Source organism: Balearica regulorum, chromosome 13 (genome assembly GCF_011004875.1).
Source record: "Balearica regulorum gibbericeps isolate bBalReg1 chromosome 13, bBalReg1.pri, whole genome shotgun sequence".
In the NCBI taxonomy this organism is placed as follows: domain Eukaryota; kingdom Metazoa; phylum Chordata; class Aves; order Gruiformes; family Gruidae; genus Balearica; species Balearica regulorum.
The window spans coordinates 2,060,288-2,073,001 of record NC_046196.1 but is presented as its reverse complement, the minus strand read 5'-3'; the positions used below and the strand labels follow the sequence as shown (position 1 = coordinate 2,073,001).

Genomic DNA, 12,714 nt, shown 5'->3' with positions numbered 1-12,714 from the left:
CATCTCTTTGGGGATCATACCTGAAGCTATGAGCAACCTCAAATTTGTCTGCTGTCCTCTGTAGCGATGTCTCCTTTCCTGCTTTGTGCTGGCAAGCCTGCGGAGTCGGTTGGAGAGAAGAGCTTTGATGTACTTCGTGCCTTCCCAGAGAGCTGTTTATTTTGAGTGTGCTGTGATGCTTTCGTTGCTGTCAGATTATATTTCTTGTTTTCTGTAAAAGGTAAAGCTCCTAACTTGAAGTGTTTGTCATTAATCAGACTTGAAGAGCTCATAGGCTTACTACTGCATTTGCTTAATGGTGTGTATGTACCCATCCCTCCCTTCTCCCCACCATAATAAGGTTCTTGTACGTTCATCCATCTGCAATTGGATCTATTTGTCCCCCCTGGGGAGGTGAGGGGTGGCGAGTGTCTTTCTGTGTATATAAAACCAGGTAAATCTCAACAAAGTTGGAGAGAAGAATGTGTGTCTCAAACAGCGTTATTCCTCAATGGGTTTTAAATCGTTGTGGGGCTGAACAAATGTTTGCTGTAGGCATACAGGGGTTTAACAGAACCGTATTTCCACAGGTCACTGTACTTGGGGCATGAACTGTCGATTTATTCACCCCGGCGTGAATGACAAAGGAAACTACTCCTTGATCTCCAAGCCTGAGCCCTTCTCCCCAAATGGCGCTCCTCCTATCGGCCCTCACCCACTGATGCCAGCCAACCCTTGGGTATGCACAGCTTTTCAGTGAATTTATGGCTTCTGCACGTAGATTTCTGTCTCCTGCTCTAGAAATGAAGACTTTATTTGAACTAGTACTTTAGCAAAAGTTGGATATGTGATTTTTTTTTTTTTTTTTAAAAGCTAGTCTTGAAGTTGCTAGTAGAGGCGAATAATTTTCCATGTGTGTCCCAGACCCTGTCGTGTTGATACATCTCTGGAGTATCTGGATGTGCTTTGGGGTGACTGTTTACATGTGGTTACTACTTAAAACTAATGTCAAGTGTCTGTCTCCTTCCACTTCTCACCCTTTGAACAGGGAGGGCCAGTCGTTGATGAAATCTTACCTCCACCCCCTCCAGACCCTCCTACAGAAAGTGCCTGGGAGAGAGGACTCCGGCATGCTAAAGAGGTAAATGCCATCCTCGGGAAGTGTCTGCAGAACCCACTGCTCGCTTTCACTGGGAGCAGAAGAGCTCTTCTTGGAGCATGTAGTGTCTTGCTCTTTTTATGAAGCCTTCCCTTTGCCTTTCAACCTATTAACTGCGTCTTGTTGTATATCACAGTTGTTATGCACTCGAGGAGCTGGCATCCAGGTTTGTTTTATATTAGCACGAGCTAGGGAGAGCCTGTGGTCCTGACCAGTTTGGGGATGTTGAAGACAAACCCTCCACAAAGCAAAACTTTTGAAGCTAATGCAATTCCCTTATTTCAGTACCCATTTCTCTGGCACCTCTAGGATCCACGTGTCCGATCGTTGCAGAAAATGGGGTCAGCGTGTGTGAAACTTATTGCCTGTCTGCTGCTGTTCTGAGCCGAGGGAATAGTGAATTACGCTTTTTATGTCAAGAAAATTCCAGTGTCCTGCACATTCATGAGACTGGGCAGAAGAAGGGTGCTTTAGTTGAAAGAGCACGTTTCTGCCAAATGAAGGATTTTTAGTACTCTAATTTCCCTGTGCCTCAGAAATGTTCTCTCTTTACAATGTTTTTATTTTTATGTTATGGCAGGTATTAAAAAAGGCAACTATGAGAAAAGAACAGGAGCCTGACTTTGAGGAGAAGAGGTTCACTGTGACTATTGGAGAAGACGAGCGTGAATTTGACAAAGAAAACGAGTTTTTCCGCGACTGGAATTACCGCATCACCAGAGACGTCCGAGATCCAGCGTAAGATGCAGTCTTGGTTTTGCTACGTGGAATAGATGGGTGGGAAATGTGCAGTATGGCAGTCTTCAGTTAACTTGTTCCTCCAAATTGGAGGAATTCTCACCTCAGGAAACGGAAACAACTTCTGTTAAGCAGTGTGTACAGTGGTTAAAAACTTGAACTGCCTCCGTTCACTCCAGTTGAACACTACCTTCCTCTACAGTTGTCTTTTAAACCTTTCTGCCTTCCATGTCATTGGCATACTGGTCCCTCAAGTTGTGCATTGCCTACCTCATGCCAGGGCATTCTTCTGACTTTTTTTTTTCCTCTTGTTTTTCTTATTCCAACCCCCGAGAATTTTAAAATGCTAAAGCTGGGGCAGGAAAATTAGAGTATGCTCAACATCCAAGAGCTTCAGGGCAGCAGTTGTCCTGTCTCGACTTGCTGGGTGTTTATTTGCAAGGGCATTGATACAGCAACTGGTCTTAACAAGCATCTTGACTGGTCCCAGATAAACTATTTAGTAAGACACTGGTCAGAAAGCAAACTTGTTAGCTGTCAGGGCATGGCCTGAACCAAAGCAAACACCCTAAGTGTAAATGTTTAGGTGATTGTTTTTTTTAAGGAGGTAAAACATAAATTGTTAAGAGACCTCAGACACCCTCTTGTCACGATGGAGAGCAGGCAGAAGAAAGTGCGAGGATGGATGTCAGCTCTGAGAGATTTGCGCAGTAGTTCTTGAGCCAAGAAATGGAATGGAAAAACAATTTTTGAGAGAGAGGCTTGTATTCTGCAGGAATACAGGTGAATCTCTGTTTTTCTCTTGCTTACACATCCTCTGTTCTTCCTACGTGTACAGATTATGGATTATATCTACTCACTCACAGAGAAAGTGTTTGCAAGGCTTGGTTCTATTTTAGAATGAATGGACTGCAGAAACAGGTCTGAAAAGGAGCAGGTTAGGCTTGTGTTCAAAAGTCTTTTGCTTTGCTCTGGAGTGCAGTTCCTTTTCCCATCTTAAAAAGAAGCTATCTACTCAGCCTGGAACAAAACAGTTGCCCCATATTAATTTTTTCCTGTGTGGAAATTGGTCTGTATCTTGGTCTTCTCTTCCTCTGAGAAGGTGTTCAGTTGCACCTGGGACATTATCACCACTGCTCTGTGGGTTGACCGTATAGTATCTTTATTTTATGTTTGTCTACAAAAACTAGCATCGGCGTTCTAGTTGTTTTATGCCACTGCCTCACTGATGTAAGAATTGTTGTGTTAGGTACAAGACTTTGGGGTTTTTTTCATATAATCAAGGAAAAACTGTATTGCATGTAGCCAGTGTTAAGTAGAAGTAATCAAACAAATGGAATTCCTGAGAATTCAAACATCTTTATATAAAACCAGACCGTGGCATTAAAATATCTTCACTGTGTGTAAAGGCAAAAGTTATGAAGCTGCTGATGCTGTAAACTCTAGAAAAATGGTGTTTTTTCTCACACACGCACACACTGCACAGATTGACACCTTGCAGCAAACTAAGCACTGGTGGTGCAGCTAGGATGTTAATAAATGCTTTCAGGACTGTCTTGTGACATATGAAGATGTCTAAATAGTTCATGAATCCCTTTTTCTTTTTTGAAAAACTATAGGGAGGTGGACATCAAAGAAAACATTAACTATGGGTAAGCAGGTCTTTGATTCCAGTACTGTTGCAACTGTAAGAAAATATTCCCTTTCCTTTCTCCATTGCACTTCTAAAAACTTCCCAGGCCACAGACCGCTGTCTCATCAGTGTGGTGGGCTATTTATTAACTGAGTGAATGTATTTGGTTTTTTTGGGGATTATACCAATTATTGTCCTAAGGATTTGAGCACTGAATCATCAAAATACACAGCAGTGATGCCTGTTTAAATGAATAAGAAGCCCACAAATGTTATAGGAAAGGAATGGGGAGATTTGGACTTGAGGCTGGGTTAAAAAGTAAAGTGTTTCCTTTTTTGGTGTAGCTTGAGATTTATTTTTTTTTGGTGTGTCTCTCTGAGCACCTGATGTCGCTGAATCCAGACTGTTGTCTGGTTGGCATCAGGAGTTTGTTGTTGAGTTGAGCATCCGTATTCAAGATTCCCTGGTACTCTTTCCCTTGGCTTATTTTTTCTGACAAAAATAGAAATGTTAAACCATTTAAAAACACTGAAAGAAATACAGGTAGCCGCTTGACTCGCAGGGCAGCACTTACATCTTAGCGTGTTTTAGGTTATTTGGCACTTTTTAAAATGCAAAAGTGGGCCTTTCATTCCTCTTACTTACAAGTCAGAGTCTCATTACAGATAATCTGGAATTTGGGAGCATTTGCTTTATAATCTTAGTTCTGCCACTGATTCCTCTGTGGCCCTGGAAGTTTCTTGTTTCCTGTACCCACCTCCCCATCTTTACAGCAGATCTGATATTTTCAGTCCCAGGTAGCTGGCAGGGATGGGATAGTGTTGAGGATGTGAATTAAAAACATCTAATAATGTTAATAGAAATCATCGAACGGAGGAAACCTTGCAGATTTAAGGAGGGTGGGGTTTAGATCCTTTTCCTCCCCAAAAATAATTATTACAGTTTTGCAGTTGAGCAAGGTGTGCCATGTGCGTGCTGGAGGGCCAGCACCTGTTTTCCACTGGAGAATATCAGCTGCGGATGCGGTTTCCGTCATTGCATGGAGTAATTCCAGGTGTAAGGGCAGAGCGTTGCTGGCCTGTCCCCGAAACTTAGCTTCTCCCAGTGTCCTGTGCCGGCGGTGCTGGGATGCACCCCTCACCTCTGGTGGCAGGGGAGCAGGACATCACGATCCGTTCCACTTCCGATGTGAGGGTGCGTGAGATTAGCTGTGTGTGCATGGACAGAAAGCGCAGCTCTAAATCAATGAGGCAAAACATGTTCTGTTACATTTGCGTACATTTGAAGTGGCTGTAAAAAGCAATCGGTGTTTCTGCATTTTTACCACATTGATTTGAAGGCTGAATTTGGTTCGTAGCATTCTTTTTGTTGTGTTTATCAAGAAAGGTTTGTGCTTTTCTCTGATAAGCTTCACTTAAAAAAGACTGTTTCTGTCTGTCTGGGGTATGTAGAAAATAAACCACTTTGTACGGTCGCACTCCGTTGAACATGTTTTTTCTTGTCAGTGCACAGTGACTAAACCTGACCTAGAATACGTAGTGTTTCTGTATGGCGACAAGGTGATATTTCCCTTTCTAACCTTCCCTGTTTTTCATTGTAGGCTTGATCCCTATACAGATCCCTATTATGACTATGAAATAGAACGGTTCTGGCGTGGTGGGCAGTATGAGAATTTCAGGGTTCAGTATACAGACCCAGATCCATACCGTAACTACAGAGTAAGTAAGGTAATACCCCTTTCCGCGCTTTTCCTTTCAACTTTCTTCCAGGTACTTCTGGTGCTTCCAGTGCAGTGGTTGAAACGGGACTTTTCACGTACGTTCAAGATGCTTAATCTTGCAAATAGTTAAATCTTGTCTTAATTACCGCACAGAATACAGTAGGTGCAGGGATGGGAGGATGCTCTGTATCAGTGCGATGAAGGCAAAAGCGTGTCTGAGACGGGAGGACAGTTCCTCTTCACGTGCGCTGGCTGCTCCTCTGTGTGCCAGGCGGTCGTGCAGTGCTTCTGTGTACGTCTGCAGCCATTCTTGGAAACGGAGAGGGAGGGAGTTTCCAGGAAATAACCTGAGGAACAGTTTACTTGTTAGTTACTGGGACAGATGGAAAGGATTAGATTTGGGCAGGCGTGCTTTGTGTACAGACGGAGGCTCCGGCATGACTGTCCACCGCTGGTGGAGTTGCACGTTAGTTGATTGAGTCAGACGAGGAAAGCGCCCAGCCGGTTGCTAAAATCCCAGATGCGGTTGGTTGGTGTCACACTGCTGTAAGGTGTAGAGCTTATTGAACCCTTTCCCCCCCGATTCCTTTTGCCTCGAGAGTAGTGGCAAAAATAATAAATCTTGCTTGGTGGGGAGCTTTTCAGCGGTATTCGTCAAATCCTTTGAAAAGTAGCTTTCCTTCTGCTGTAAGACCTTGCTGTTGTACAGAAGCAATGCATAAACAGAAGCCCGTCCTTGCTATTGTTGCGCATGATGCGCCATCAATTATTTTCATGGTGCTTGTTTGTAAAGTTAATTAGCTTGTTATAAACATGATTAGCAATGAGAATAAATACTTGTAAACATCAGTATATTTATTTAATAAGCATAATAAGCCAAACTGATCTTTGACTGTTGTCTTTTGAAAAATTACAACTGTGATGAATGTGATGCAGTGTTTTGTTCCCCTCCACTTTCAGCCTGCTCAGCAAACGGTGATGGCCAGCAAGCTCCAGATTATTTATCTCAATACTTTTCTAACGTGGGAGAGCACATGTGATTGCTTGAGGTCCAAGACTTTGAAACCTTGCTACCTGCTTTGTTAGGAGATGCTACCGCAGTGTCACGATGATTTCTCTTTTCTTTTTAAAGGAAAGAGAGCGAGAACGGGAAAGGGAAAGAGAGAACAGGCAACGAGAAAGGGAACGCGAGAGGGAGCGAGAGCGGGAACGGGAGCGGCGCCAGCGGGAGCGAGAACGAGAAAGGGAACGGGAGCGCGACAAGGAACGCCAGCGGCGGAAAGAAGAGTGGGAACGTGAGAGAGAACGAGTGAAGAGAGATGAAAAAGACAGGCAGCACAGGGACCGGGACAGAGACCGAGACCGGGACAGGGACAGGGAACGTGAAAAGGAAAAAGAAAAACCAAAGCCTCGGTCCCCGCTGCTACCAAGGTAAGCGTTTTCTGGAATTCCAACTTGATGTTTCAGTTGACGTTGTTTTAGCTGTGGATCACAAACCAGGCTCACGCCGATCAGAGTGGAGAAAATCCCGATTGTCCGCAGCTCTTGAGTAAAGCTGTAGTTTCAAGAGGAAGGCAATGCCTTAAATGAGCCTTGCTGGCCACTAAGTGGAGCTAAAACATCAGTGAGAACCCAGTGTGCGTAACCTGACTGTGAAAGGAGGAGAGCATCTCTGCTGTGGCCTGTAGGTACGGAGATGTTCAGCTTGTCTCTGTTCCCTTGAGGCTAGAGTACGTCTCGGGAGGTTAGCTGAGTCCGCGGTCCCGAGAGAGTGCTGCACATGGTGGGGACAAGAACCAGGGCTGGTTTGGGAATTTGTGCATAGCAAAAGTATCTGGTTATTTATTAAGTAAAGCCTCTAAAAGGGGCTAGAAAAGGTAAAGGCATTGAATGCCTTGAAATGAGTACCTGCTAGGTGTTAGGGTGGAATTGCAGTGCAGAGTCAGGGGTTTTTTGCCTCTGCCTGTTTTTTTTTCTGAAAATCCTGGTTCTGACCTGTGTGAAAGAGAAAATTGAACCAGACAGGCTAAAAGTCTAGGTATTTCAAGAGTGAATCCTATTTTGTTTCTCTGTCAGTTATTTAGGTACCGTGACTTACCAGCATACTGTGCATGAGGCATATTTGTAAAGCACTGTATAAATATCACAGCTGAATGTAGAACTTGTCTTATGGGAATTTGTAATGTCACAACGCCTTTCCGTTCAGAATCGGAGAGAAGTATCAAATTTCCTGCTGAAGGACATCTCCAGGAAAGCTGATGAGCAGTGTCAGTGTCTTGGAAACTCCTGGCAGATGGAGCCTTCCAGCAGTGTGTTGAGGAACGTGTGGACACACAAGCGTGTGTGTGTGTTGGGGCAAAAAGGGGTGCAGGGAAGCTGTTTCCCAAGACGTACTGGAGCTTTTCCTTCTGCCTGATGTCTGTGTTGTTTCTTGAGCATTAGAGAAAGGTGTGAAACATCAGGAGCATGAGGAAGAGAGTGTTTTAACGGGGCTAAGAACGCCTGGAATGAGGTGCCATGTGGAATTGTGTGGTTTCAAGTGGGAGCAGGGTTTAGTCTTGAATCTGACCCGGAATTTTTAGTTGCATTGCTGGAAGGAAAGCTGATTTTTGATGATGACACTTTCAGAAGAGTTTGAAGGTGTCTTGTGAGTGCTTTGGTGCAGTAGCAGTGTCAGAGTGGTTATAGGAATACATTTAATTACATAGTACATTTAATTATAATCTTCACTTACAACCCTAATTTGTGCACCTTAATTACCACATTTGATCTTGGTTTGTGCTCTCATTGGGTTAGTGATGGAAGAGATCTTGCTGTCCAGAACCATGTGATGATGATGACGATGACGAAAGTGACATCAGCTGATTGGCAGCTCGAGGTATTAGTCATCGACAGTCACCCTGACCAGGACGGCTGTGTGGAGCTGGTTGCTCCTTCCCTTGACCTTCGTGCTGAGGCATGGGGCAGGGCTCTGTGGGAGAGCTTTCGCTCTTAGTGCTGCCCGGGATTTGCTGGGTAGGAGCTGTGGCCGTGCTCACCAATCTTGGAGCCATCTTGCCCCATGTAACCATCTGGGTGAGCCGACAGATGGGATTTATGGGGTTCGTGATGTTACGTGCTTTGTGGATACAGGTCCCCTGCTTCACTCCTGGCATAAACACCGCTTAAGGGAGCTGTGGATGCCTCTTGGATCTCCAATGCAGACTTCTTAAGAGGAGCCTTGGTAAATTAAAAATAGTGCTCGATATACCTCTTTGCTTTTTTGTTTTAAGTCTGCTATTCTTTCTAGAAGTGGATCGTAGAGAATCTATCGTTCGAAGTATCCTCAGTCTTGTCCTGTACAAGCAGGGCTGGCTTTTGGCTTCATTTGTGCTGGGCTTTAAGAGCTGGTGGCAAGAAGCATTTATCATTTTTGTGTTGTTTACTCAGCTAGTGCTGAGCAGAAAGTGTTAAAATCTCAAAAAAAAAAAAATTTAAAAAAAAAATCTTAGGTCAGCACCTACACACAGTATCTCCTCTTAGAGGAGAGTGGAATTAACGGGAGTACTTGCCAGTAAACCCGAAACCTTACGTTGTTGAAGGCAGCTCTCCCAAGTGCGCTTCATGGGACTTCAGTTCCCACTCTTGAAACCTGCGTCAACACAAACACCCTTATACTACAGCACTTACAGGTGTGCGGATGTTCGCAGAGAAAATAAAACTGCAGAAATAAGTTTTTAAAAAGTTTTTTAACAGAGTGTTTTTTAACACAGCGTAATGCAACTTCTTTTCCCTTGGAGAAGACACCCCTTATCCAGCAGTTTGTGTTTCCCATCACGCTTACAGTGTGACTTGGCTCTGGGCAGTGCCGCTTTGTCCCACGTAACCTTTTTGACAGGCTCCAAACTTCCTCGTGGCAATGCCGCGGTTCGAGCCGTCTCACCTTTTCTCCAAATACCTTCGTGCTGTGCTGCAGAGGGTCAGGTTTGGCACCTTAGGATCAAACAGCTCCCGAGTTTGTTTAATGCGTAAAATGCTTGTGATTGCTTCGTGCTTCCTGGGCAGCAGGATGCACGATAGTGACGTAGCGCTCACCTGCAGGTCTATTTATAGACTCCGGGCTTTCCCTAATTGCTTGATCCCAGCTTTTGGCAAGTCCGGCCTTTCCAGGCGTCATGCAGCGATGGGGGCTGGCTCACACCGGGCTGCAGGCAGCTGCCCGTTAACATTCCTGCACCAAAGGCAGTGCCGCTTCCAGCCGGAGCCCACGCGGCCCTGCTATTCCCTTACTAATGAGCTGGAGAGATCGGAGAACTGCTCTACAGCGGTTGTGCAACCCGCGAGGAGCTTTGCCAAAGGCAGAGCTGAGGATGTCTGTAATTACAGGTAGATGCCAGTCTGTCCATCAGCGTAAGAGCTCCCTCAAGTAGAGGCTGGAGGAAGGAAAAAAACTGACGTACAGAATGCAGGGTCGAAAGAGATGAAAGAAAACTCGAAAAGCTAATAGCCAGAGACATGAAAACAAATTCCCTTTCCATTATATTGAAAGCAGGAAGGTTTAAGCTGGTCTGTAAACAGCAGCAGAGCAGTTAAGGCTAATAACACAGAGAAGCCAGAGGACTTCCTGGCATCACTGCTTGCTACAGATGAGGAGGATTGTCAACCCTAACGGACTCGGTGGCAAGTGTTTCTCCTTGAACCTTTTAAAAGAGGAGGCTGCAGTGTTTGGGCTTCAAGTAGGGTTGTCACACGTGGATTGGCCTTCGTTTGAAGGCGTGTGGAATTGCTGCTTTATGCTTTGGTTTAGGTTGGTTGGGTTTTTTTTTTCCCAAGCTTAAGATGAGCACTCCAAGAAGTTTATAATCTGAGATTGCAATGCTAGTAAAATTGTTCCTCCCCCTCCTTCTCCTCCCTCCTCAGGCATCGAACACTTAAACAAGCCCGGACACTCTGTGATCAATTAGAGGGATAACTTGGCTGTCTGTCCTTGTGCTCCCCATCTCCAGAACGAGTTCTGATGCCCCAGGCTGTGACTGATTTTGCTGAGTGCAAAATTTCTGCTTTGTATCTCTATCTTGCCAGTGTAGCTGACTGTTGTGCAAGTCATTTCAGGGATAAAGTGGCATGAAATACTTTATTTGAAGAGACTTAGAGCAGTACAAGATGTTCTTACCCAGTCTGCTGGCCTTTAGCTGGTTTTGCACATAGAAACAGCAATTTGCTTTAATCCTCCTATTGTTGCGCAGGTCTTTATCCCACCATCGTCCAAACGAATCTGGTTGTTTCAGGAGGGCGTGAAGCGATGCAGTTAGTCTCATGGGACCTGTTAGCGGTTGTATTCCCAAAGTGCTGAGGGACGTGGAGGAACTGGACCCACTGGGGAGGGCAGCAGCCTCACTATTGCTGCCCTGTTGACTGGGGTAGTGCTGGGTGGTTGTCGACCAAGTGAGGAGGAAGAAGAAGAAGAAGCAGCAGCGATCCCGTGCCGTGGGTCCGTGAGGTGGGCATTGGTTCCTTTCCCACCTGGGTTTCCTCTGCCAGGGATGCTGGGGTCCCTGGTGAGAAGCAGCATAGCAAAACAAACCTTCGGATGAGAAACTTGTCGTCTCCAGTTCTCTGGGAAGTTTGTCCTGAAGTCTGACCTCAAAGCTATTTCCATGCAGACGAGTTTGGTCAGGGCCCATGATACGAGCCCCAAAATCTGCGGGGTGCTGGTGCCGGGTGGGGTGAGGAGGCGGCGGCTGTTGTCCTGAGATATCCCAGAGGCTGGGCAGGAGGTTGACAGCAGGTCCAAAGGTGCCAGGCAGCAGCAGTGTCCCGGTGAACCATCCTGTGATTATCGCACACGCAACGCTTTTTTTTGGAAGGAAATTTTCTTCAGCTGCTCTAAAGACTATTGATGGAGTGCACTTATGCAGCCATTAAAAAATAAAAATAACACCTGCAGGTAGGAACACTGTAAAATTTAAAGCAATGTCAGAAAGGGCAGCTATTCTGTAGCGAATCATAAATCCTTTGTTAAAACCCTTCCAGCAAGGATCATTGTGCTTCTTTCCAGCTTCTGCTGAGGTGGCAGTAGCCCTCAGTTGTGAGATGCTATGTAATGCTGCAGACCCTGGGACAAAAGGTGACGTGTTCCCTCGGCAGAGCTCACCCTTGAGTTAGTTGTTCAAGTTGACTTTGTAATAGTTTGTTGTTAATCTCTGGGGTGAGCGCGTTAATGAACAGGATAACCTGGAGTCTAAAAATCAGTGAATGCAGGTTACCCAGGGCTTGTGAGTTAGAAAGTGTTGGAATGAGGTCGATTAGATAAAGGAGTGGCAAAAGTAAGGGAATGCAAATGGAGTGATTCATGATTGTGTGTGTGTGATTGCAAACTGCCTGAACTCGTTTTTTTGGAAGAATCTGTAATTCTAAGTGTTCCTGGGTCGTTGTCACCTTTCCCGACAGCTTCTGGCGGTCTCCCCGTGCCCCTGGCTGGATCTGCTCCCTGTTTTTTGAGTGTAGGGACTCCATGAAAGCAGCTGTTGCTCAAATAGAGCTAGGTGTTTTGGTGGGCTTACTAATAGCACCTCAGCCCGTTGTATAAAGGTGGTGCGGTAGGCTGGTGGATTTTGTCTTCTCTAAGTTTTCCTTCTGGAAATGTCGGCTATTTCTTAAAAGAAATCCTTCATTTGTTCCTGTTTGTCCTGCCACAGGAGGAGGAGCAGGCAGGATAGACAACTGCGTGCTGCTCCTGGTTTCGAGTCGGGCATCGGTAAGACCTTGGAGCGCTCTGAATTAGTCTTACATCCCTGAGAAGTTACTGGGGGGGGAAAGCAGCCTCCGTCAGGAGGCATAAGTCTGCTCTCCAGGTGTCCGCACCTTTCTTGGGCGTCGTCTTGGAGTGCAGCGAGTTAAGAGAAGCAAATGGCCCTGGGCCGTTGGGTTTCCCAGGCTGAAACAAGGTTTACCAGCTGGAGCTGGACCTCTGTTCCTCCTGCACACACCAGGTCTGCCATGCCGCCTTTAGTGCTACACCAAGAGCACTGCTCAGAAGAGCGTTTCCCTTCTCCCTGCGTACAGAACGTGCCCCGTACCGCTCTGTGGTTCTTCAGACTCATAGTGGAGTGCCCTGTATGGTAACACTGTGGTGATAAACATTATAATAACTTGTTTACATCCCCATATTTTGTGGTGCATCTTCCAGCTGGAGCAATGGAACCTGGCTAGACAGCTTTGTTTTCATTTCTACTCCCATTTCATTTGGGAAGTTAGCGATAATAAAATCTCTCTGCGAACCAAATCAGCAAAACTTTTCAACGTTCTCCTCCCCAAAGCATTTCTGTTGACTGGAGATTTTGTTAGTCTTCATGGTTCTTGAGGTTCTGCCTCCACTTCCACAGTAAAAGGAGAAGGGTTTCGTAACCCTAAATCAAGATGAAGAGCGTCGAGTGACTCAGATGTGGATCTCAAGGAATGTGTTTTTCTTTGGCATTTCAGAGATGGAATTACTGGAGAGATTTC

The 12,714-nt window shown here is 45.5% G+C and overlaps 1 protein-coding gene across 6 annotated transcripts in view; it reads left to right on the top strand.

Moving 5' to 3' along the window:
- The window catches only part of ZC3H18 (zinc finger CCCH-type containing 18), a 46,703-nt gene that overhangs the window by 14,374 nt on the left and 19,615 nt on the right, over positions 1 to 12,714 (top strand). For 2 of the 6 annotated variants that reach the window (XM_075765304.1, XM_075765305.1), the window contains exons 5-10: positions 570 to 718; positions 1,028 to 1,120; positions 1,719 to 1,876; positions 3,496 to 3,528; positions 5,110 to 5,227; positions 6,362 to 6,660. In XM_075765304.1, coding sequence (XP_075621419.1) covers positions 570 to 718; positions 1,028 to 1,120; positions 1,719 to 1,876; positions 3,496 to 3,528; positions 5,110 to 5,227; positions 6,362 to 6,660 — 850 coding nt within the window. Of the gene's footprint in view, positions 1 to 569; positions 719 to 1,027; positions 1,121 to 1,718; positions 1,877 to 3,495; positions 3,529 to 5,109; positions 5,237 to 6,361; positions 6,661 to 12,714 lie in introns of all 6 variants that reach the window. The other 4 variants (XM_075765302.1, XM_075765303.1, XM_075765307.1 and 1 more) reach the window with 3 other exon arrangements.